Below are 27,018 nucleotides of genomic sequence, written 5' to 3'. Positions count from 1 at the left end.
CTCTGATTCAACAGCCACATTTTCTTGTATGTTAACACTACGTCTTTGTTTGAGAAGATCAGCAAACGGCACTTCTGCTGTATTCACCAGATGCCACTCCAACCTTTCCACCACTACTGACAACGTTTTACTTTCTTTTTGCTAAATGAAGCCCTGTCCTGCCTGTCTATCTCATTTGTAGGTTTTTACATGAAGTGGAACAAGTAAGTCAGGTCATACCTGACGTGGGAATGTGCCTCCACACAAATCCAAAAATGACCACTGGTGAACTGTGTTCAGTTTCCTGCTTCAAGCACTAATAAGCTTTCAGTTTACTTGATTTCTGCCTTAGTGACCAAATATTAAAGAGTGTGAAACATAAAATAATGTAGGTGATGTTTAAACTCTGATCTCTGACAACCTGGATCAACATCAAGAACAAGGTGTGTCCAGAGGAAATTAAAACATATTAAAAAACAAACAAACAAACAAACAAAAAAAACCCCATCTAGACTATTTGCTCTGACACGGAGTCTTCAGAGTCCATACACTACTGTATATTGTCCTGTTACATGCAGTGCTGGCTGCATGTAGGAGTTCACCCCCAATTAGGTTGCTGCTGAGCTCCGACGGGTTAAGCAGGCCCAGCTGGTTTCACTCTGCCCTCTTGACTAGTAGAATATAAGGCTGGGAAACTGAGGTTTTTGTTGTTATTCTCCCCTTTCTTTTCTTTTGGGTTCTCATTTTCACATTTGAGACTTCTTCCAATCCCACTTAAAGAATAAAGCTTTAACTTTACCCTCCTGGTTTAGTCTCTTCATTTTTCCCTGTTACAGCCCCCCTCCAAAGCCCCTAGACTGCCTTGGGGATGTAACAGTCCAAAAAACAAAAAGACGCTTATAATTACACACACGAGCTTGAACAATATCCCATTCTTAACACAAAAGTTACCATTTTTGGGGGGGAACTTTTTTTTTTTTTTTTCCATTTTTGTTTTTTACAAGTTTCAAGAGGCAATTTGTTTTTGTTTTTCCCTGTCAAATATTTGTGAGATCAGGGACTGATGTTGGACAACAGAGCTTGGCTCTAATTAATCCCAAACGTGCTTTAATACTGTGGTGCTCAACCTTTTTTCAGTGATGTTGCTGTGATGTTTTGTTTTTTTTCACCGCAGTACCTCCACACCAAGCACACAGAGCCGTGATTCACTTATTCTTCATTTTAAGTCAGCAGTGTTTGGGCTTTTGGGGGGATTTTTACAACAACCAATAGACAGTGGTTTTGATAGTGGTGCCCTGTGTGATATGGCTCTTCACACAAGACACCACTTTTCAAATAGCTTTTTTCACTTTTTAAGAGCACTTAAACGCAATGGAGCAACTGTAGTTCAAAATCTAAAATACCAAGACCAATCAAATCTGAACTGAATTACTCTCCGATCATAAACTCTTAAAAAAAAAAAAAGAAAAGAAGGTCTGCAAAGTTTTTATTCTTTTTATAAATATAAAAAATGTAACAGTTTTTTGGCATTCAGGCGGTCTCTCAATACTCCACCTGCACCATCAGGTGCAGAAGGAGGAGCTTTGCCCGGGGCAGCATTCATGCAAAAACCGCCACTGTTTGTTTTCAAGTTCATTTCTCCTCCCAATGCGTTTCGATCTGCTGCCATCGTAACTACTACAAATTAATGCAGCGTATTTGAAAGCCACTCCCCCTTTTCTCCCAGCATCTCCCTCTCCAGATCAGACCTTCCCAAACGGGATATCGGACATCTACTTCTCGTTTAGCCACCGACGGCTCTGATTTCCTGTTTTCGAGAGGAGTGACCTCCGAATTGCACAATCATCAAGATCTCGGAGCAGTGACTCAGTAGCTTCCAGTTCGGTTCGGGTGTGCAGGTGGTCTCCTCCTCCACAGTGAGAGCGGAGCTTTTCGGAGCATTGCGCTGTGTACCTTTAAAAGGTTGAATTTTTTTCGGTCTGTGAGCGCTGGATTGTGTCTCCACTCGGCTTGTCATACCCTCTCGGCTCAGCTGCGTGTGTGCGCGTGCGCGTGCGCTGTTCTTCCAGCTGTGACATGGCACAGAGGCTGCGTGTCCTCTCAGCAGCAGCAGCAACAGCATCCTAAACCATGGACGCTCTCGGGAACGCAGCCAGCGCGGCTCGGGGAACCAGGACGAGGCTGCTGCTGGTCTGGACCTTACTGAACGCGGTGTCGGGACTGAAGGCGGAGGACGGCGGAATGGTGGAGGAACTTGTAACTGAGAAGGAGGCAGAGGAAAGTCACCGACAGGACAGCGTCAATTTGCTGACATTCATTTCGCTGCTGACTCTCACCATTCTCACTATATGGCTCTTCAAGCACAGGCGGGTTCGCTTTCTTCACGAGACCGGACTGGCAATGATTTACGGTGAGCTTGTTCTTAGGCGTGCATGACGCTGGTTCTCCTCTTGCAGCTACACCACCACCACTTTCCCGCTGGCTTTACATGATTCGGTCTCTTTTCTCCTCCCCCCCAACCACGCTCTCGTATAGCCTGTAATAGGTTGGGCTCGTGCTAATTTCTAGATTAGAAATTAATCTAGAAGCCCTCATGGACTTCTGTCGAGGAGGACGGCTCATCCCCTCCCTCATCGACAGAACTCATTGCACCTTAACGTGGTTTCACCAGGGCCGGATTTAGAAGGATGCGGGCCCCTGGGCTAGAGCGAGTTTGCTTGCCCTGCCCACACAAGCTTCCTTCAGGCATTTGACTCAGGTTGATAGTCAGGTTTGTTTTGTTTGTTTGGGCCTTATCTGCTTAGTAATTGTTTCTCTGACATGGTGTCAATGCTTGTAATTTCTAAAGTTTCTCAAGCACGCTGCATCATTTCTAGAATTTTCTAGGTCTGCATGTGGTGTTGGGATGCAGCGAATGAAACACAAACACGCACTGGAAGGGAAAGAAGGCAGTCAAAGCTTGAGGTCAGGGGTTATGTTAGAGGCCTGGCTTTGACCATTTAGTGAATAGCTGTGAACTTTTTTTTATTTTTATTTTTATTGGAGAGATACAATAAACATCATTATCTCAAAACAATCTGATGCCCAGGCCTGATGCAAAAAGCAATAAATCAATCAATCGCATGATAAATTAAAACAAACTCAATTTGCATAATTTATTGCTTTTGCCTTTTTTTTTCTCTCTTGACAAAAGTCTTCAGTTTGGTGCTCTGGTGTCAACTAGCCCTTTTTTTAAAGAATAATTTTGTTCACAGAAATCTCATAATTCATTTTATTTGCTGTTTGTTTTTTTAAATTTTCGATATCGAGTCTTCCACTTCCAATGTTAAATATTGTTAGAATTTACAGTTTATTGATCTTTGAGAATGAGTTGTTGCATTATTATGCCATTACCATTATATTACTTGAAAATGATCTCCAAAGAACAATATTATTGTTTATCGCAATTACTTCTGGGACAATTTATCGTTCAAAAAAATTTGTTATTGTGACAGGCCTACTATAAACCTTGAAGGACCTTTAACAGTTCATTTAAATGGAAAATGAAGAATAACAAGTAAAACCAAGAATGACCAGAAAGAAACATGAAGCATAAAGTTAGCTAGCAATCATACAAAATATATTTGTATATAAAATTTCTTTAACCTGGTATAATGGCGACACTGATTTAATTTTCTATTTGTCTTTATCCCCAAACAGCTGACTTTGTCTTATTTTTTTCAAACAAGTGAAAAAGTCAAACTGCCGTTTTCAGCCAGTTAACCTCCAATGCACAGCAACAAGGACGGACCTGTATGCTTTATACAGCTGGAAAATAACCCAAAACCTTCCAGTCACTCTGGCAACTCAATAAAATAAGTTTAAACAGCAGATATCGTATGTTTTTTAAAAAAAAAATTATATTTTAAATCCTAACTTCTGCAGTTTAGATGCACATTTCCCACTGATGTAGCTCTTGTACATCCTGGCTTGTGAGACAGTTCTGGAGCCTCCGGTGTTGTTTGAGGAAGCTGACCATTCTCTTGGTCCGTTTGTGCCTCGACGCTGCTCTGGATTAGAGCAGCGTGTTTTTGTCTCATATTACATCCATTACTATGGAAGAAAATGCACCAAATGCAGTTAGTGAGTGTAAAACCAGCCTTAAATGGACTCTAATCAAATGTACTCTTCAAAGCAATCTGTCAAAATTTTTGTGTACCAAATACTAAAATGTAAGTTTATTGTCCACGAGTGGAGAAATTCAGGCGTACCGGCAGCAAAGTGACAAGCAGCTCGAAGCATGTAGACCCACATGAAGATAAAAACAGAAAAACAGAAAGCAAGAACAGCGCCCGATTCAAAAATAAAAACATAAAATACTATGTTTTTTTTTTTTTTTTTAAAACATGTGCAGCTGAGTTGAATCATTTAAAAAATGTCCAAAATGTTTATGCAAATTTGTTCACCTTGTTTACAAGAAGCAGGGGGGGAAACAACAGTTCATGCAACAGAGATGTGCCAAAATAAGCTGGAATGTTAGTTGCTCAGTTTTTTCCTCATTTCAAATAACAGCAGGGATTTAAACACGTGTTGACTTGGTTAGGAATGAAATCTAGTGGTTATGAAGTTTACAACAGATGCAGTAACGTTCCTTTGTGCATCTAGGATGAAGGGATCCATCACTGAAGGAGCACTCTGATTCTGTATCAGCTTAATGAATGTGATGGATGACGTTGTACAACAGTGATGTTATCTAAGCTGGAGGTTTTCTGTCACTCTGTTGGTAGGGGCAACCGGACAATGGCTGCTGATGAGCTGTGTAAATTTGGTAGCTTAAAGTGACAGTGTTGTGCTTTTTTCAGCCGCATAAAATCATTTTATAGCACAATCAAGTAACTCTGCTACCTTCAGTTATTATAGAAATGCTGTATATATCAAATATGACTTCAAAGAAATTTGACTTCGTAATTTAACACATTGAAATTGGGCCTCTGTCTCTTTAAAAACTCCTGCTCTTTCTGAAACTCCGCCTTCAGGAAGTCATCACAACAATCAACCCTTTAACATCGTTTTTACCAGCATTTCTCTGAGAAGCAGCTAGTATAATGAGCTCATCTAATGCTCAGTTCCACCAGGTGTTTGCTAATTGCTGCTGGCTAGTCTGAAGGAGCCGAGTGGCGGAGTTGCGGGGAAGAGCTGCTCTGTGAGGAGGAAGCTCTGAAGCTTGGAAACTGCAGCTCTAGGGAGGAGATGCGTCTCAAAGGCGGAGCTTGGTCCAACCAGGAGATTTTCACAGCTGAATGGTTGCCATGGAGATCAAAGGATTTCTCAAAGATGCATGAGAGAATAAAGGCAACACTTCCACATATGTTTTTGATGAGGAAATAGAAAAAAAGTTGCTGTTACATAATTCTTCTCCTTTAAAGCAAAGAATAACAGCAAGCTGAAGGACTTCAGCTGTCAGGACAGTGATTTGATCTGTGTCATAATATTTGTACTGATTTATACTGATTTCTGTGAAATGCTGTTTCACTAAGACAAAAATGTTTATTCTTTATTTCTAATGGGGACACAAATAGACGAATTGATACTCTTTGATCAATTCGTCTGCGCCTCGGTTATTGTCGGGTTCAAGCTGTATGAAGAACAATATATACCTGTACTGCATGTCGGCCACACATTTTGCTGCAAGACTTAAGAGACAGAACTTAGGCAATCCAGTCTGGGCTTCAAATGTCACTTATTAACCAGTGAGGGGGGAAAAAAGGGCAGACTTTGATTTGTTTAGTTTTTTCTTTTAATTTAATCATTGCTGCTTTTCGACCCTGAACTGTGTGCCCCAGAGGGACATGTTAGCAAAGCAGACAATCCAAATCCGCCGCTATAACCTTGCAATAATGCTACATTTAAACACTTGGGAGTTTTTGTTTTGGGGAATGCAGAGACGATGTGCACAATCTAAGCCGTTTCTTCTTTTCCCTTTTCTGTGTGAACCTGAACAAAGCTCTATAAGGATTATTCTGTAGCACGCTGAAAGTACCTATTAACCGCATAAAGAACAGCCTAAACAAAAAAGTTCTTACGGTACTTTCTTGTCCAGATTTATGGAAAGCACCTAAAACTCCCTCTATCTGTGATTCGTAAATTTTTTTTTCTTTTTTTGCCAGAAACCGAAACAACAGGTTGTTTGATCCGTTGTCTGGATGAAACCAGCTTGAGTATGTGTGCCTCTGTGGTTAGGCCAAAGTGTGATGTTCATATTTAACCCAGCGGCAGAGTGAATCAGCAGGCCTGTAGCGCTCTGTTTTACTCTGTCCCATCACAGGATTTATGCTCCTGTAAGTGCCTCTCTCTCATCACTTTCTTTCCGACTCCGACTCTCTCCACCAGATTCTACCTGTCATGTTCTCATTTTTCTTTCTTTGCTCTGCTGCCACTTGATCCAGTCTTCTGGTAAACAAGAAATGCATGAAGGATTTCACTCACCAGCCACATTCTTAGGTAGATCTTAAACAGCGCTTGCTTACAGCAGCAATGAAAAGCATTTTGGGATTTAGGTGAGGTAAGTTAAAGTTGTTAAAGTTAAAAGTGAACTCAAAATATGGGGGAAAAAAAGGGGCTTTAGTGGCGTGGTCTGGGATTTTTCATGAAAAGTCATCTCTCATGTCTGGAGAGAATGGTGGGGTAAAAAATGAGAAACTATTCAGGGATTGACAGTGGAGTGGACGAAAACGATTGATGGTGTCAGAGGTCAGCGGACAATGGTCTGAGATGATAAAAAGACAATAGCTCAAATACCTCATCATTACAAGCAAGGTTTTCAGAATCCTATCTCTGAATGCAAATACAAATGTTGACCTTTGGGTGCTACTTCTGTCCGCTAAGAACGGGAAACTCTGGCTATGATTCGCACAGGCACAGCAATATCAGATGACAAACTGGAGAAAGTGTTGCCTATTCTCATGAGTTTGAATTACAGTGTTGCAGCAACATTCACACGGTAGGGTGAGAATAAGGTATAACCAACACCTAGGTTTGTCTTGCCTTCTGCAGTTCAGGCTGCTGGTGGTGGTGGTGTAGTGATGTGGGGCGGGGGTGTCAAATGCATTTTCATTTTGAGTCATATCAAGAATATCCTTAAAGGGCAGGCTGTGCCAGAATGGATTGATACATAGTAACAAACTGTTAAAATATTCATAAATATCTATGTCTGCATTTGATGAGTGCTGCTTAAAATGAAATAAATATCTTTTCACACTGATCAATCCCTCCAGGATTTAGTTACTTATTTTTGTCTTTTAGTAATTAAAATGACTAATTTTGTGGAGCTAATTTAGAAATATTTGCAAAACATTTTGCAGTATTTGCACGTACGTGTGATATTAAAGCCTCTAAGCTACAGTTTCGAGTCTTTGAAGGCAGAGTTTCAGACAGAGTAGGAGTTTCTTAAAGAGACAAAGGTCCTATTTTAAGGCATTAAATTACAAATTCAGATTTCTTTTAAGTCATATTTGATATATCAATCAAGTTCATTTGTACAGCACAATTTCAGCAGGAACACAGTTCAAAGTGCTTTAAAACACAAAAATGCAAGTAAAACAAAAAAACAGTCGACAACTGAAGCTTTATATTTTGTCAAGTCCCATCGTTACACATCAGAATGTCGATTAATATTTTATTATACATATATACAGCACTTTTATGTCAACTGAAGGTAACCTAGCTAATTGATAGTGCCATTTTCTATCACACAGTGCCTGGAGGAAACACAACACTTCCCCTTTAACTTCCTCAGCCTTCTTGAGGATTTTTGCTGACCACATCCATCTGTTTTCGACCACATTGAAACCATATTGTCATCTCAATTTCCAGCTAGATACTCCACCATGTGACAAAACTCAACTAATCTCAAACCATTTTCTTATATATGGCAATGGGATCACTGTATTCCAGTGGCTCCAGTCCAGTTGTGCTCCTTGGTGATGTGGTGCAACAGGAAATTGACATCCTGGATGTGCATCCAAAGAATCAGCAGGAACTGCGTGATTTTAGCCTGGAGTATAGCCTAAAGTCTGACGACTGTTTCTGACACCCTGATGAATCTATATGGAACGAAGGGAGTCCAACCCCGTACTAGCATGTGTGACTAATACAATGGTTGTTGATCACATATCGTCACCAGTTTTAACTAGAGTTTGGTGGCTTGGGAGTTGTTTGGTTTAGTTGGTTATGTCTGTGTACGTGTGTCAAATGTTCTTATAACCCTCTGTCTTTGTTCCGATTGGATTTATCAGGCTTGCTGGTCGGTGTGATCCTGCGTTACGGCATTCCAGCCACCAGCTACCACAACAAGACCCCCCCGAGCTGCTCGCTGAAGGAAGGACCTTCCAGCACCCTGCTGCTCAATGTCAGCGGCAAGTTCTTTGAGTACACCCTGAAAGGGGAGATCAACTTCAGGGAGATCCATAACGTGGAGCAGAACGATATGCTGCGCAAGGTAAGCAAAAGAAAAAGCTGTCTCCGTTCTGCTAATTTCACCAATTCATTGGGGATTTCTCGTCCCTCTCCAGGTGACCTTTGACCCTGAGGTTTTCTTCAACATTTTGCTCCCTCCGATTATTTTTCATGCTGGGTACAGTCTGAAGAAGGTAAGATATTGCGCGGTCTGACTGCTTCTGAGATTAAGTGAAGCGACACATTTACGTGAGGTGAAGCCGAGTCCGTCTGAAGTGTGTGCTGACACAGTGTTTCATTGGACAGATGGCTCGCAAACAAAACCTGCCATTGGCCAGATTGTGAGGACAGTCAACATAAGTGTCTCTTTGAAGGGAAGTCCAGAGCAGATGTCTTTCGTTTCCTCTTTGACATTTTCGCTGGCTCAGAAAATCGGCTGACTGTAGAAACCGTTTTTGCTTTTGCCTTCTTAAAGTGACTGGGTTTTATTTGGAGAACAACAATTTGGATTTTAGTTGCAAATGTTTTCACCCTTTTCATGGGGTCAATTTCCAGCAAAGTACATGATCCTCTTCATAGCTGTCCATAATGTTTACTACATTGGAACCAGGTATGGGATGGGACAGTGTAAGATTCAAGCTGCTGGAGAAAACTATGGTCAATCTGACACTATTTTTGGCATCTCATTAAGAGTGTAGGAACAGTCTAATTTTTATTTGTTTTTCAGTGTGGAAGCTTTAACCTTTTAAAACCTTGGTGTGTGACTGGGTAACTGGTCCACTCTGTTCCAAGATGTAGTATCTAAATCTTTACGATTCACAGACTTTGGTTAACTGGGAAAAAAGCATTCAATTCAAATTCAGAAATACTTTATTGATCCCAGAGGAAAATTATATAATATGACAATATTGCCCTTGTTGCCCTGCCATGTGACACATGGCAGGGCAACAAGGTAAATGGTTTACTTTGTAAGGTTGACTTGCAAATGTATTATGCTGGATAGAACAAAAGCTTTTGGTTTTGTAAAAAAAAAAAAAAAAACACTTTAATTGCTTCTCCTCCATGTGTAGGACTGTGTGCTTATTATTAAATCCTGGCTTGCTAGTTTTAAAAAAAGCTTATTTAAATTATTATGGGGTGCATGCTGATCCCTTGAAGGTATTGTATGTTACAGTCGCTTGGGAAACTGGTAGCCACTTCCTGAAATGGCTGAAAATAAAACCCAACATGTTGCAGCTGGACAAATCCAGTGTTATCTGCCAGTTTTTGTGTGCAGTGACCAGGCGTTTTACTGTTAGCATTGCTAGCATTTTCCTGCACTCTGTGCATGTCGCATAGAAACTGCACTTGACTGTGTTCCTACAGCCATTGGCAGCCATATAGGAGGCCCAGTTTGGTTGAAGGCCTCCGGTTTTCCAGGAATTCTCACTGAACATTCATGGTGGTATCATTGGTTTGTTTGTAGCCAGTTTAAGCAGCATTGCCTTATCAATATGTAATTAGTTTGTACTTTTAAGCATTTCAGGAACTAGCAAATATTTTGCATTCTCTATCTACCTTTGATTACCAATAAAATTGCACAGTCTGGAAAGACGATGACAAGGAAAGCAAGAAAAGTGAAGGCTAACTAGCTATCACAGTTAGCCCTCATTAAAACACCCGTATTATTACATTTACACATGATGTTTATCTTGTTTTTTTTTTTTTTTCAAGATAATGTGCTTCTAAATAACTATTCTAAAACCTGTTAGAAGTGAGAACAACTGAAGTGACAACACAAAGTACTAGTTAGCATTGCATTAACTCTTTAGCATCAGACAACTACAATAACCTTATTATTTATTATCTAAATGGGTTTAGCAGAGCTTTCTAGGTTCCCACTTAGTGAATTTTGAACTTTTTGTGCTTCTTTCTGCATGTTAGAATTTGCTGAGTCAAATGATAGTCCTCAGGAAAAGGAAGAAGGAGGTCAGGTCAGCTAGAAAAGCTTTTTTTTTTTTTCTCACACTCACAAGTATAGTTTTTGTTTCTGCTCATATTAAGCAGCATTTTAAACACCAAAGTCACTCAGAATTGCATCTGACGTGTAATTTTTTTATTTATATTTTTATATATATTTTTTTATAAAATTAGCTCCACATTGCTAAGCTGAGTTGTCACTGATCAGAATGTCAACAGTTAAATTTGATCAGTGGGACCGTTCTAGAGGAAGACAGACATTTCCTGTAGAGAAAGAAAAAAAAACCTGAATCAGTTGTTTTCATTTTACTTTGCAGGGACAGTCAGATGGGCTGATTTGGAAGTCATCCGTGTTTCGCTGCTTGTTTGTTTTAAAAGCAGTCAACCAGCTGTATCTCTGACTGAGCCGTGGCAGTCATTGACCTGAAGGTTTTAGCTAGAAGGCATATTTATTTATCGGCATGATCAATGCTGTACTCAAGGATACAAATGTTTGTTTTTTTTTCTCACCCTTGCTCAAAAAACAATTAGATTTGTCTTTAGTTTATTCCTTTTCCCCCCTTTTTCAGAGACATTTCTTCAGAAATCTTGGCTCCATCATCACCTACGCCTTTCTTGGTACTGCAATTTCATGCTTTGTTATTGGGTGAGGTTCTCCTCTCTGTTCATCAATCTTAAAAGAGATAACTCTTCCCTACCCCTGAACCCCCTTCAACTGAATGCCTCTCCTCTGCTTGCCCAACACCAGGAATCTGATGTACGGCGTGGTGAAGCTGATGAGGGCGGTCGGACAGCTGACTGATAAGTTCTACTACACCGACTGCCTTTTCTTTGGGGCCGTCATCTCCGCCACAGACCCAGGTGCAACTCCAGAGCAATGAAATGCGCGTTCCGGCTGTGAACTTATTGTGAATGTGGCTGTTTGCTTAGATCTCTTCTTAATAGTTGACATGTACTTGCAGTGACTGTGTTGGCGATTTTCAACGAGCTCCACGCAGACGGGGATCTGTACGCTCTGCTGTTCGGAGAGAGTGTGATGAATGATGCTGTGGCCATTGTCTTGTCCTCGTAAGTTGTGTTATTAGTTCGGTGAAGCTATTGTTGGAAATGTGTTCCTTACCTTTTGTGGAAGAATATCATATTGTAGTGAATTTGTAGATATTTCTGAAAACAGGATTAGTCTGATTATGCTTTTAGCTTTCCACTGTTAAGAAGTTTCAACTCACATTGAAAAGTTAATGTTTATTGGATACAATGCTGCTTTAGTAGGTGCAGCACATGCTCACTTTCAGAAGAGTTGCTGTGTGCTGCATTAATCTGCATGATTAGTTGTGAGTAGTCACTCCACTGTATAAAAATTAGATACTTAACAGATACTTGAAGCTTTCTGCTTGATGCTCATGGTGACACAATCCAATCCACCATTTTCCAGTAGAGAAGCATGGCCTCAGACTTGAGGATGTTCAGTTTGAGTTGCTTAAGATGGCAAAACATAAAGTAAAATGGTGGCTTCTGTCTGACTAACCCCTTCCAGTACACAGAGGATTTCTTCACTTTTCCATGAACTTGCTGATATGACACCCTAACCCTATGGTGTCATATTGAGGAGACTTCTCAAAATGTCATTGCAAAAAAAAAAAAAATAATCCAAATTCCCTTTTTTAACTGAGCAATATTGTGCTACACATGTTTTCCTAGCTATTGTTTATATAATAAAAAATTAATTATATTTCTAGTCCAGTAAAGTATTTGAACAGATTTGGTTACAAGTTACTTTGCAAATCAAACTGTTTTCATGCACAACATGTAAGCCCTCTGCAGTAGAAGTATTCCTCTTTTTTGAATGTCACGTTTCTCCTTAAATCAATGTATTTTATTTATGTTTATGCTCCATTTTAGTGCTTTCTGAAATAGGGATTTCAATCAAAACGGGTTTTTTTTCCAAGTTGTTGAATTTCACACTGATTTGTGAAACCTGCTTCCTTTCATCGCTGCTCCTCCTTGACGCATGGCCCTCTACCTCCCTCTAGTGGAAGACATGAATCCCTTGTTTCTGTAGAGGAGATTGTTTGAATGCTCCAGATGGTTAATCTATTTTTCAAAAAGTGACCTGAGAGTTTTTCCAAAGTGAGTGTTGATAGTTATGATTGTGACCCATACCAGAGTTACACTAACCAGGTAATGCCTTGTGTGTTTTTTACATCTCAGCTCCATCATGGCCTACCAGCCTGCTGGTGCCAATACACACATGTTTGACGCCTCTGCCTTTTTCAAGTCTGTGGGAATTTTCCTGGGGATTTTCAGCGGCTCCTTCGTGATGGGCGCAGCCACAGGCGTGGTGACGGCCCTCATATCCTGCTCTGTGCTCACACTTTAAAACCCGACCGTATTCTAGGCCATTTCTAAGAGCCTGAGTAACGTTGTTTCTGTTGTGTGGTTCATGAAAACGCAAAGCCTTGTTGGCCTTTAACTGGACTCTACGTCACCAAGTTCACCAAGCTGCACTGCTTCCCTCTGCTGGAGACGGCGCTCTTCTTCCTCATGTCCTGGAGCACGTTCCTGCTGGCCGAGGCCTGCGGCTTCACCGGTGAGCCGTCTTGATTCAGATATGTTCAAGTGTATGCCATGAAGACATTTCCTAAAAAAGGTTGGAACTTGATTTGGACATTTTGGATAATTCTGGATAAGCATGTTCAAGAAAATGAGGGTTTGAAATTGAACTTGTCGTGTTGTCACACAGGGTCTGGTTTAGATGTCAAACGAAGCCTCATTAGGCATCTGAACCGTCAAATAAACAAACTGGACATTCCTCTAATGTTTGTATATTTACGAAAAAAAGTATCTGAGAGCACAATTTGTGTTTATCACAGAAACGGAGCGTGGACGACTTCAGCATATGCTTTGTCCCAATGGTTTTCTTGTCATGTTGGAAAAAAAAACATTGGGAAAAAGCATGTGTGGAAATTGTCCACTCTCAACTTCCGTAGATTACTGTAGGGTAAAACCGGTCAAGCAAAAAAAAAAATCATGTCTTCCTGTTTTTACAAGAAGTTTTATCATCTAAAAAAAAAAATTGTTTTTAGTTTTCCATAAATATATGGTTGATTTTCCTTGCATTTTAACAAGACGGTGCCTTCATCTGCTAGATAATCATAAGTTATTTCAGCACTAAAATAAAAATCTAACAATGCCCTAAAATTACAAGTCAAGCTTAAAAAAAAACCCAATAATACTGCAGAGACAAATAATCTCCCAGAGATGCAGTGAAAGATCTTTGTGATGAATTGTCCTGCTGCGTGGTTGAAATCCGCCAGCTTGCCTGCGTGATGCAGCGTGTCGGTGGAGTTCGCTGTGACACGTGTGTGTGTGTTGTTCTCCAACAGGTGTTGTGGCCGTGCTGTTCTGTGGCATCACCCAGGCTCACTACACATACAACAACCTCTCTGAGGAGTCTACAAAACGCACCAAGCAGGTAATATCGAGCCAGGGGGCCTCCATCAAGCAGCCCCCTTAATTCTGAACCCTCTATATGACTTCCCCCATAATCCGTCGGGGTGATGGTTCCAGATGGCACCACCATCAGCCCCGTGTGACCTTAATCGGGGCTGTCTGAGGACATCCGTCCTGACATGACTGCCCGGTTTCCCAGAGGGGACTCTGTGTTGCAGATTAGCATGTAAACACCATGCAGAGTGACACATTTAGATCAGTATGCAGCCCGACTCTTGTCAGTCTGTTTCAGTGGCAGTCACCCTGAGAGTGCAGTGTAGCCGTTTAAAGCTCTTTGTGCTGTTTATTATTTCTAAGTCAAAACACTAAACTAGTTTTTCATTCCCAGCTCTTTGAAGTCCTTCACTTCCTGGCTGAGAATTTCATCTTCTCGTACATGGGCTTGGCTCTGTTCACCTTCCAGAAACACATTTTCAGTCCCATCTTTATCATAGGAGCTTTTGTATCCTTTCACTTCCTTGGTTTCCCAATCCTAATAAACATGAATAAATAATGTATAACTCTTGGCCCACTGTGTTTTTGAGTTAAAGATGTTTAAAGTTCACTGGAAATATGACTAATTAGTTATGTGTTATTGGAAGGCATTATTAACAATGCCTAATCACCAGCTGAAAAGTCTTTAAAAAGAAAAGGCAAACATTAGAAAAATACAATTTTTCTAATGTCAGTCCCTCCAGTCCCTCCAGTTTCTTGAGAATTATTGTCAACAAATTCCTGCTCTTTTTTGTGCTAATAATTGGGAATTCATTGCTGATTTTCTTTTTCAAAGATTGTCAAAAACGTTCTTATTTGTACTAAACAGCTGCCTCAGCCTTAATTGATATCAGATTATAGTCCCTGATCTATTCAGCGAGTAATTAAAAGTCGTTTTTACCGTCATAAATAAACACAAATATCGCAAATATTTCCAAATTAGTACCACAAACACTTTGATTTTTATTGCAAAAAGTATCAGAAAATCCTGGAGGGACTGGAAAGACGTTCAATAATAGTATTTAATTTTAAGAATTTATTGATATTTTAATAGTCTCTGAACAGATTTTATCAATATATTCTGGCACAACCGGCCCTTTAAGAGCATTCGTGATCTTGATTTGGCCCAAAACGAAAATGAGTTTGACACCCCTGGTCTATGTGTTCACATAGTGACCACACTGTGTCACCAAACAGGGTCTTTAATCTGCCTTTGCTGTCACTGCTGCTGATGTATATATATATATATATAAAAACTATAGTAAATAACCAAAACATGCTTAGCCTGGTGGAAGTAAAGTCTGGTGGCCCGCCAGGCTTATAATACACTGAATCTTGGAAATACTCCACAGTTTAATAGCATTGGACTTCTTAACCATCTTGTGTCAGATAGCCATATTTATCGGCAGAGCTCTCAACATTTACCCGCTGTCCTTCCTCCTCAACCTCGGTCGAAGGGACAAGATCAGGGGAAACTTCCAGCACATGATGATGTTTGCAGGTACAAAATAAAATCAAGAGGTTCAACTAATATCACTAATCTCGACAGATTTGGTGTGTAACAGTTCTGGCATGGCGACCTTTCCAGGTTTACGCGGTGCGATGGCATTTGCCTTGGCTATCCGGGACACTGCCACCTCCGCCCGGCAGATGATGTTCACCACCACTCTGCTCATCGTCTTCTTCACCGTCTGGGTGTTCGGTGGGGGAACCACACCCATGCTCTCCTGGCTGCATATCAGGTGACAAAACTGCTCTGGAAATAACAAAACCTCATTAAAAAACAACAACAACAACAACAACAAAAAAAACATTTTGGGAGAGTATCATATTCTGGACAGTTTATTTAAAAGAAAAGTGTCCTACAGATAAAATTGTTGCATATAGGATGTCCAGGATTTTACTGTAATTAATTCAGAATTTCTGAAGAACGACTCTTTGTTGCCATTTTAAAGCGTCGTTGCAACTAACGTGTGAATTTGAGTGTTCCTGAACTACTGGGCAGAATTTGAGTTAACTAAACATGCTGCCATTTCAAATCATTTAATTAATTAGTAATGACGATGCCTACTAACATGGACATTTGTGCAACCAGTGCAGCTGGCTTCAGTATTGCTGTGGCTGTCAACAGTATTGAATGCGTACACAAAAGGCTTTCCATAATCCCCTCAAACTTGGCATGAAAACATATTTCAGTCGTAAACCAGGCTTTGAGTTTGTAATTCAATAAGCCATGGGGCTGCCAGGAGAGGGGGTAAGAGTTCTCTGCTGCTCTCTGAGAAGTATCCCCGGAGCTCTGTGGGGAGGAACAGATTTGTCCTCCAGTACAACTTCGACTCCTTAAACCCGAGCCTGAGAAGAGAAAATAAATTTCATCGTCAGATTTCCATGACCAAGCAAGCCTGCGCCAAGTGTCTGTGTTCTGCGTTGTGCCACTGCTGTTGCAGTAATTTGATTTGGTTCTTTTTTTTTTTTTTTGGTCCGGGTTGAGCACTGCTTCACTTCTATCCGTTGTCTGCCCAGGATGCACTGAGAGCTTCGCATTTATCATGATAAAGCGGATTATCTCGTTCCCGGCAGCAGCGGCCTGAGTGAGCAGGCTCTGTTTAATATGAGTAATGCCTCATCGGACCGGACTGGAGCCATTGTTCAGCAGGGGCTTTAGAGCACTGCCAAACTCCCCCCCTAACTCCCTGTGAACTCAGCGCAGTAGACACTGGGACATGTGCTTTACAGCATGCAAATATCAGCTGCGTGGTCTCAGTGTAATCTTATGTAACTGACTACACAAAAAAAATAACTGGACACTTAGGGTAACGGCAGCCTGTTATCCAGCTCCATCTTCTCCTTTGTTTGATTAATGAGGGCCACGCTATCTGTAACTTGTTGCGGGAGAGAATCCGGTGAAGCTGGATCACCAGGCTCTTGGGTGACGACTGAAATGCGATGTGGGACTGCTGCTGTGTTGTCTGTAAAGAAACGCTGCTGGTGTTTTTGGCTTCAGATGAGGGCCTGTGAGCAGGCGAGCGTGCTGCTTACCTCGATGTTTTGCAGGACTAGACATCAAGAGCAAAGAGATCCGTGTTGCTTATCGTGGCGCAGGGAAGGTTCTGCTAATCCGTTTGGATTTTTAATGTTCAGGGTAATCCTTTCGAAGGTTCACACAACATCTTTTTTTGGCTGTAATTAAGTTTTTCCTTTGACTTTTCTCTCAGGTTAATGATATCTGTACATCAAATGAGGGTACGGAAATGTTCACTTCTTATCTACTGTGCTTTGTAGTTGCAGCTTTCTTCACAGTTAATGCCCGTCAATTGTAAAGATAAGTGCAAAATTCTTTAAATAAGTAGCTACCATGAGGACTTTGTGAGGCCAAGATGGAAATCTTAGGTGCAGCTCTGAGGATTTAACAGCTCCCATCTTTTTAAAACCAGTCAGTATGTAAACATTTGACTCAAATGAAATTGTATTTTCTGGCTATTACTGTTTTAACTCCTCCTACAGAAATGAGACTTTGTCTTAGTGCAAGTACTGCGGGAGGACAAGCGGTAAACTGAGATATTATCTTTCCAAATAGTCAAACTCCCAGTTGTGAAGGAGTGGAACTTGTTCCAGTATAAGCACTGGTTTTGCTCATTCATCAGCCGAGGAGCAGCGGTGATGTCATCCGCCAGTAGTTTTTATGTGTACATATGAACAAATGCGAACTCTCTGTGCCAAGTGCAACAAAAAAGAGGATTATGTTTAGCCCACACTGTTGCCAACAACTTTTTTTTTTTTTTTTTTTAAATATATATGCTGTGTGGTCAATTTCTACTCAGCTTCACAGTAAAATGTAACTCGCTTTGTTTTGTTTCTTGTTTTGTCACAGTTCACAACCGCAAAGTTCTGTGTCTCTTATGCGATCCACTTCTGCAGAGCAGAGCGTAAGGAGGAAGCAGAAGAAAAATAATGAATGCTTTTCAAATTATTTCCTACAGGGATCTAAAAAATAAACAAAAAAGCACACCTACAGCCTGATTCTGATTCAGAATCAGGTGATTCTGGCAGGGATGGCTACCAGTATGGGATAGAGTCGAGTTATATTACTTTAATATCATTCACTGTCCAGCATTTTGTTTCCTCACTTCCATTTTTCTTTCTTTTAATTATTGTTATCCAATTTTCCCCTCCAAACAACTGAAGCTTATGAATGAAAAAGCATAAAATGTTGCATGTGACTTTATCATCTTCTTTTCCAGTCCAGGTGAAAGAAAGACGTTTTTGTATCCTGAAATGTCATGAAAATAAGAAACAAAACAGTAGTTCCTGAAGTGTATGATTTGCTTTAATTCCCCGTTTCTATCCAGTGTTTGTTACTCCACCAGGTGAACGTCTCTGCATCTCTTCCTGGTTTTAAATGTACTCAAACCCTGTGTTTATGATAGATATAGATATGGGAATGGCAAAAGATTTCAGGACGAGAGCCGCCGCCACGGAAAGTGGGAGTACTCCAGGTGCCGTATACGAACACGAATCGGTTCACTGGTGCTAATTGGTGTTGGTGGAGGAAAATCTCCTGGTGTGTTTTGGTGAAGGGGAGTGAAAGTGGGCATCTAAAAAAAAAAAAACTTGTTTTAAAAAAAAACCCCATCTGTTTAGAGAAAGGGTTTGAAACCACCTGAGTGTGGAGCCGACTGTGGCTGAGGTTGAGGCTCTGCTGCTGTAAAATGCTCCAGTCACGGCTGCTCTTTGTGTTGTGAAAAAAAACAACCTGTTCCTCTTTTTCCTGTGATCTCTGTTGACTAGCCACTTTTTTCTTTCTTTATTTTTTTTTTTCCTCCTTCCTCCTTCCCCCCTTCCCACACGGGATCATAAAAACCAACCCGCTCTACTTAGAAACACAGACGTGTGGTAACACGTAGGGGACAAAAAATCTGAACTGTGATTGCTCCGTCTTTTTTTTCTTTCTTCTTCTTCATCCTCCTCACTCTTTTCAGGATTTGCTTGTGGACAGAAACGAAATTGCTCGCGAGGAATATTTGACGGATTAGGAGGAGAGGAGTGGGTTGTTGGGGATTAGGATTACAGGGTGTAATGAAGTGTTTAGAGGATTCCCTCACAGCCTGTTCACGGAGAGCCGTTTGTTTCTCTTTACACTGGGAGATGTGAGTCAGGCTCCATGTGCTCCCGTTTTCTTCTTTTGTTTTGTGTTTTATTCCAGGAGGAGAGCATTTACTGTGTCAAGTTTGTTCCTCCTGCTTTTGAAACTGCGTAGGTAAAGAGAGGGAGAACCTCTGACCCAGGAAGCCCATTTCCTCCCTGTGACAGTCATGGAGGGGTTTTTAAAGATAACCACACACACACACACACCAGTCAGACGTTCCGCTGTGCAGGCAGGATCGGATAGGATTTAAAACATATCCATGACAGGCTACGTGTCTCTCCCTTGGCACCCATCCAGACGGATTGGAGTGAGCCGAACCAAAATAAAAGCGCCCTCTTGAGAATCGGCCTGCTGAGGTGGAACACTTTACAGCTGTTGAGAGACATTGTTGTAGAAATAAACCGTGAGCGGCGAGAAAGACTGGAAATGGGCTCATGCCATGTAAATGAATCCTCTCCTTTCCTGGAAGTCGCTTTGTCTTGCTGAGAGTTTTACAGCGGACTTCAGTACGGCAACATTATCTGCTGATTAGCTCAGCTTAATGGACAGAAATGGGTAGAGAGAAAAAGTGCAGTCAGCAGCGTGACTGTAAGGGCGTCTCGGTGAATTAGAAAGTGTGTAAAAGTTGGAAAACTCTTGTGTTGCATAGGCAAGTTAGACACAGTGGTATCTTTAGCATTTGTTTCATGGCTAATGAAAACCTAAAAAACAGAACGTTACACAAGCAGACCAATTAAAACCTTTTTTTAAAATGACATAGTTACAGTGACCTGGTCTACAATCACACGAATCACACTGCTGACCTGATGGTAAACAGTCGCTGATTTTGAGCCCTTGGTCACATGAAATAAATTTGGAAAGTTAAGTGGAAGGAAAAAAAAATATATATTTTTTAAATAGATGCACAAACAACTAACTAGCCGCAGCCCTACAAAGACCAAACCACCAAGTTGAAGTGATTTTAGGATAATCAAAAGGTCTGGACTGAGGCTGGAGCTGTGGTGCGTTCCAGTTACGTCGCACGTGTGTTTGATGTTACATCCAGGTTAACAGCACATGGAAATCATGAAAATAAATTTGTCTTTTTAAATTTTTTTTTTTTTATTGCGGCAATTAAAAAAATAAAAAGTCTAATTTTTCTATAAAAAGGTTTTGCGCTTTTTTATCTTTATTTAATTTTTGGCTGTATAGAAATGTTTATTTCGCAAAACTGCAATGGAAACCCTTTTTTCGCATCACTCGAGTGACGGATATCAACAGCTGGACGTTACTCCTGCAGGAAAAGACGAACAAGATCACAGGAAGTAAAAGGATTTTAATTTGTCCTTTGGAGATTTTGCAGGCACTACATTGAATTTATTTATTTATTAAAGTTTTTTTAGATTAAAAAATTAAACCAGGTTTGTAAAAGTTTCACAAGTTTTGTCAAATAAACATGTTTTTTAATCACAGCCTACTGTGATGTGGGGCGGCCATATTGAAACTCAAAGTCTGCCTTTGGAAAAGTCTCCGATTTTCCGAGCCAAGAAGTCGTTCCAGTAGATTTATTCTCCCCACTGGGAAATCGAAACCGGCCAGAAAGCCGGCCTGACTCAAACCTCACTGACAATCCGAGGAGCATTATAGGATTTAATTACGTTGGTTTGTTAACCTAATGCGTCTTCACTGATGTACAAGATGCATTAGCCTACACTGATTGAAATGCTTTAATCTGGGAGCAGAAATCAGTTTTAGCTTTAATACTTCAAACTGCACTGTGGAAAAACATTAAGTTCATTAAGCTGTTTGTTGCACTTGAAACTCACCCTTCTCTCTTTGGCTCAGGGGGTGAACGGGAGATTTTCTGCACAAGTTCAAATATGACTTGGTTCTGAGGTTAATAATTTATGTTTTCATAGGAAAAAAAAAATGCTAACAGGACAGAACACCCTGCACGTCTGTGTCACATTTACCCCGTGTCTCTAACTTGCTTTGCTTTAAATGCTGATGCTGGTTTGCGTCTTGGGGAACAAGGTTTAACACCTCAGCACTTTGCTGTGCTAGGATATGAGTACGTCTTGTAACTGTTGCCAAGCAACAAGTTAAACCATGTTGTTGCTCTGTCTCCCGTGTTGCAGGGTTGGTGTGGATTCAGATCAAGACCTGCAGCCGTCTGGCGACAGCTTCCAAGTCCTCCAGGGGGTGAGGAGCTCACTCACCTCCACTTCGGGATTCTCTGGATCTCTGCCACGTTCCCAACACGTCCTGCTCCGCGTTCTGATGGGGTTTTTTAGGGGTTTTATTTGTATTTTATGTGGGTTCAATCTCAGGAAGTCTAGACACTGAAATGTAGTCTCAGAAAGAAGAAGACGAAAGTAGAATAGGGAAGCTGTGTGCTGTCAGATGTTATTTTAGGACTTGTCCCTGCAAGTCTACCTGCCCTGCGACTCTTGCCTGTAAAACAACAATGTTTTGTTGACTCTACAATGGTCCTATATCTCAATCATAAACAAAACATCTTCCCAGCTACAGTGAGAGCAAAGCTGGTTCACATGCCAGCAGCTTTAAAGATTGATTGAACAAAACATGGATGAGGCGTGACATTGTGAGATGGGTATCATGAATGACACCGATTGTCTCTTCGCTGCGGTATCTGTTTGTTTTGCAAACCGTACGTAAATACAAGAAAAAGTAGTACAAACGGTAAACTCTTCTGGAGATGTGCACAGAGAGACAGGAGGACGTCCTACGGTGCTGAAATCTTTGCTTCTTTTAAACTTTTATAGTGCGCAGCCCAAGGTAACATGTCCGGATTTAGCCTATATTGTCATAGCTCCAATTCTGTCCGGCCAAATTTTATTACCAATTTTCAAGGCTTTTAAGTTGAGTTTATTAGTCTTAACTCTCTAAGAATAATTTCTGTCCTATATCCCTCTGGCTACATACAGAAGCAGAGATGATTTTTCTTACGACCACATTCTGTGCACTTCTTTCGTTAAATCTCACACCTCTACGTCAGCCGACCATGGGCCACACAAGCTGTCCTTTTGTTTTCCGACCTGAGCACCTGGCATGTAAAATATCTGTGCACACCTCTGAGCTCTACGCAGATAAATGTTCATCACAGAAACTTTTGGCAGAAACGTATTGTGTGAAATCTCCCCGTCAGACAGGCGAGACGCACGCTGCGGGTCGGACCCACATGTTAAAAAGTCAGAATACGTCAAACCGATTTGCATCAGCCTCCTTATCAGTCACTGTAGCAGGAAAAACAAGTGGTGCTGTTGTCTTATTGCATTCACTGAAAAAAAGCAAAATGTCATTTCTATGTTTTCCCACTCATGTGCTTCTCTAGGATGGGAGTCAGGATGAGGGCCAGAGTAAAACCAAACAGGAGAGTGCCTGGCTATTCAGACTCTGGTATACATTTGATCACAAGTATCCTTTTTGTGTGTTTTTATAAATCCCATGTGATTCAGTCACAAGGTAAGTATCTCTGATAATCCATCAGGATGACTGCCTGGTGCGCATTTGCTATGCAAACTGGTTCCTCCTGGATTAGATAACTTGACAAAATTTTGATTTTGCCTTTCCTTCCTGGTGGCCCACAGCAACAGACTCAAAGTAATACGTTTAGCGACTCATCCTCCCATTTCCTCCAATCTTCCCATCCCTGCTGAAAACAATTGTCTTCCCCAGGTGGTTGATTGTGTTTCTGTCTCTTTAAACGAGGCAGCTGCGTTTTCCAGAAGGGGAAAATCCTCTCCCCCAGGTGTCGCACGCTGTTTGGAGCCAAAGAAAAGCAAGAGACCATTTGATATACTTTAGGTTGTTTCTCCCGAGTGCAACCGACTGTGGGTGTAAATATCCAAACGTGGTGCATGGGACCAGCGGATTGCAGTCCCCACCGTTTGAACGCGGCACTTAGTTTTCCAAAGCAGCTTAACCTGGTTAAGCTGAGTCCTTCACTGCAAAATCACATAAACTCACTGAGTTGTTTTGGCCTAGTTTCCAGTGCAAATAACTTCAAATGAGACAAAACCGACTTACAAGTAACAAGTGACCGTCAGGTTAATTGGTCTTTCTAAATTCTCCATAGGTGTGAGTGTGTGTGTGAATGGTTGTTTGTCCTGTATGTCTCTGTGTTGCCCTGGCGACCTGTCCAGGGTGAACCCGCCTCTCGCCCGGAACGTAGCTGGAGATCGGCACCAGCAACCCTCCTGACTCCACTAGGGACAAGGGTGAACAGAAAATGGATAAGATACTTGCACTTGACACTAGACCAAAAATACTTGGTATTTTTGTAGCGTATAAAATTTTTTATTTGTTCTCTGTAAAATGAAGAATCCGGACCAGGTGTAAAAATACCACAACGATGCAACAGACCAGCACACATCCCTCTAAAATATGACATTTCTGTTGTAACGTTTCGCGAAAACCTTCTATAAATCTTGTGTTCCAAGTTTAGGTTCAACCTTTTTATCGAGATTTTATTTATTTATTTATTTATTTATTTATTTATTTATTTCAGATTTGGAACGTGTGTCTCTTAATTTCCCTTAATTACTTCCCAGTTACCTTAAGCCCATTTTGACACACAGTGGTCCACCGCTGACCTCCACTCTGCCCAGTTACTGTGGCCCACTGGCAAGCTGCCTTACCAGTCCACGGGCATATGAAGTGAGTATTTGTAAAAAAAAAAAAAAAGTTGTTTTTTTGTATTATTATTATGAAAAAATATATAAGCTTAAAATCTACATTTGATGAAGATATGCGCATTTGTTTTGCCCCATTTATTGTTGTACTTCTGTGTAATACTTGAAAGATAAATATTATATATATATATAATTGAGGGATTTCTTGATTCTAGCATTTATGAGAATTGTGACTTTACTCCCTTTAAAAGGGGGTAAATACTTTTTCACATGCAGCCAGCTTAGAGGGGATGGCTTTTTTTTTTTTGCCTCCAAAAGAAAAAAAAAAAACAGAAATCCCGTGGTTTCATTTTTTGTCACATGATGAATGAAATGATAATGTGAAAACTGCATTTTGTATTTACGTGGTCATCTTTGACTATAAGTGAGAGGGGATAGAAAAAGAACCTGAAATCGCAAAGGCTTTTTCACAGCATGCATGCCATAGATATCACATAAAACTATGTTTAATCTGTGGTAAACTGAAAGATATGCAATGATAAATAACCTTTTTTTTTTTTTTTAAAGCATTTGCTTTTCAGCTTTAAAGAACATAAAGATCCTTCAATGTGATTTTTTTATTTTATTTTATTTTTTATCCATCTAGGGTTATTCTGGTGTTGTAGGTGTAAAAAAACCAAACAGCCAAATCGGTGTGACAAACTGTCCTCCGAGCCGAGACTGTCCCTGAATACTGAAACCGGTTTGTTCCTCTCTGAATATCCACCAAGCATTCAGCCACACGGAGCCGAGGCCCTCGGCAGGCAGCATTTTAAAAACGGAGGGCAGAGGAGGGGGCTGCATTGTGTCGGCACAAAAGACGCTTTTCAGCTCCGGCTCAAAGATGACCAGTGTTCTGACGGACACTGCCCTCTGATATTTGAAAACACAGAAATGCCCATTGAAGCTTCGGTCACACTCACTTCACTTTCACCAGGGCTCCTTTTTGTTCTCTGTTCTATGAAACATGCGGGGGATTTAAAAAAAAAAAAATTTTTCCCTTCCCACTGAAAATGATCCGTTCCGAATTGGATTCCTGCACATAAAAATGGATTGTATTTAATTTGGTTTCTGTCATTTTTAGCTGTAGATGAAGATGGTTTCTCCCTGCAGTCAGGACGCTGCGGCCATGCCGCGTCCAATCTGGACGTAGGGGGCTGCCAGTGTAGCCGGCCACGTGGGGAGAGCCCGGATTAAATAAAGCTCAGTGTCTAGTTCCTCTTTAATTATGGATATTATGAAATGCCTCTTTACTGAAACTGACACGAGACCTTGAAATGCTGCTGCAATTCATAATGCCTCTACAGCTGGCTTAAGTTGTTTTGGGTTCTTTTTTTCCTCTCGTATTTTATTCGTAGAAATTGGAATTACAAGCTGACAGAGGGGAACAAATTGAAAATCCATCAGTCTGCCTTTTAACCCCCCCTGCCCCTCTCGCCCCCTCACTGTGACGACCTGAATTCAGTCCTTAATCTTTACAACTGGGCCACAAAATTTACAGTTTCCTGTTCTAAAAAAAACCCCGTCCCAGCTACTTTGTTGACATTTACTGCTCGAACGGGACTAAATTCAGGATTTGTTTGGGCCAGATGTTAATGCTCTTTGTGCTCATGTGACCTCAGCAGCAGCAGCAGAAGCAGGAGGGGTGTGTGTGCGATCAGGGATGGCTGTGTGTTTCCACTTTAATTTGGAGGGAGCTTCTGTTGAACTATTTAAGAGCACAATCGATTTCAATGGATTCATGGCCGAATGCATCTTCTTTCCCCTTAAAAACAGTTCCCCAGTAATACATAGTCATGTCATTTTTGTTGTTGCTGTCGGATCCAGTGAGCTGAACAATCCTTTCATTGACCTGGCATTGACTCCTTTCCACCCCCGGTGGACATGGGCCGGCTATTGGATTCCAGATTCCCAATCAGCACCGGGTTGTTTAGCTGTGTGTCGTTTAATCAGAATGCAACATGTGTTTTCTTTTGGTTCTGGGGCGTTTGTGAGTCATCTCTGTGCCTGTTAGACTGGGCATATGTGTGGTTCAAGACGGCCTGTGGTTTCCTGTTTTATCTTGCCTCATTAGTTGCTGTAGTTTTGGCTATCAAATGAAAGTCCCTCTCACCTAGTCTCCTAATTTAACTCATCTGAAAAAACCCCTCTCTATCTCTAGTTACCAAAATAAAGCTAATCTGAAATGAAAGTCCCTCTCGGATCGCTGTAATCCTGCTTCCCTCGTGAGCATTTATACTGTTGATGTCCCTGCATCTGTTCACGCCTCATGTTTCACTCTGGGTTCTGATTTCAGAACCACGACCAGCTAAGGGATCCCGACACTGACTTGATCCACAACGACGCCGACCTGACCTTCACATTCGGCGACACCGCCGTCACCGCCAACGGGGCGTCCGCCAGCAGGGCGGATGCCGCCGGGGGGATGGGCTGGAGCGCGAACGGAAAGAGGAGCGGCAGCACGTCGGAGGAGGCCCTGGAGCGGGAGCTGGACTCCCGCGAGCAGGAGCTGCTGAGCCGAGGCACACGCCTGGTTTTCCCCATGGAGGACCACATCTGACCTCCCCGCCGCTCTCCCCGGCCCGACCCTCACCCGCACCATTTTGCCATCAGTTCTCTCCACTTTCACATGGGCAGGGTGCCCGGCGCTTCAGAGATGAGACGGATCTGAGATATGGGATCTGACAGGAGGCGAAGGGTTCATCGTGACCTGTGGCTCCATCAAAGCCAGGGGAGCAGAGCTCCGGGAGCATTTCATCCTCATTAGATAAGAAGTTTATTCCAAAGAAGACACAACGCCCCTGTGGTGTTGAGGGAATAGAAGAAGAAGAAGAAAAAAAAAATCTTGCTGCTGCTTCACAGACTGCGTTCTCTGCAGAAGAGGATTGAAAACGTTTTTGACAGGAAATGGAAACGATGTATGCCCATGCGAGACTCTCTTCAGGTTCAACACTTTGTTGTTGTGCTGGAGGAGAAAATGGGTCTCATGGTGGGATGGGACCAGTGTGTCTTGACAGTTCAGAAACCACATAAAAAGACTTTGACTGAAGAGTTCTTTGGTTAAAGTCTACCGGAAGACATTTACTGCTAAAACCACAGCTTCTGTTTATCTACTGCTGAGAACGTAAAGGGACGTTGAAGGTGTTTCCTCCTCAGTCGTGATTTAACACAAGCATCTAAATAGCTTTGTTTCTCTTTGGTTGAACTGTTCATTGAAGGCCTATTACATTTACAGGTGGTATGGGGACATCGTGTCATTCAGTTGACCTGGATCATCTTCCGTGTTAAATTGTATCTCATGACACAACTTAGAAACCCTGACATGTTTTAAATTCCATTAAGAAA

General features: G+C 41.4%; 1 protein-coding gene across 2 annotated transcripts; it reads left to right on the top strand.

Moving 5' to 3' along the window:
* The first annotated feature begins 1,460 nt into the window (after nt 1–1,460).
* slc9a7 (solute carrier family 9 member 7) lies at nt 1,461–27,018 on the top strand. 2 transcript variants are annotated; one of them, XM_044128876.1, is made up of 17 exons: nt 1,461–2,389; nt 8,253–8,455; nt 8,529–8,606; nt 10,941–11,017; nt 11,120–11,232; nt 11,334–11,439; nt 12,580–12,721; nt 12,853–12,958; nt 13,755–13,843; nt 14,210–14,323; nt 15,244–15,355; nt 15,443–15,596; nt 18,282–18,350; nt 21,118–21,181; nt 22,335–22,417; nt 23,554–23,659; nt 25,970–27,018. In XM_044128876.1, exons 1-17 carry the CDS (start codon nt 2,110–2,112, stop codon nt 26,231–26,233), a joined length of 2,160 nt encoding a protein of 719 aa, XP_043984811.1. In that variant the 5' UTR covers nt 1,461–2,109; the 3' UTR covers nt 26,234–27,018. The 2 variants fall into 2 exon arrangements, with proteins under 2 accessions (XP_043984811.1, XP_043984812.1); XM_044128877.1 differs by lacking the exon at nt 18,282–18,350 and having other exon boundaries at nt 1,463–2,389.

Source organism: Gambusia affinis, linkage group LG10, assembly GCF_019740435.1.
Source record: "Gambusia affinis linkage group LG10, SWU_Gaff_1.0, whole genome shotgun sequence".
NCBI classification, from domain to species: Eukaryota; Metazoa; Chordata; class Actinopteri; order Cyprinodontiformes; family Poeciliidae; genus Gambusia; species Gambusia affinis.
This window is presented reverse-complemented; position numbering and strand designations above follow the sequence as displayed.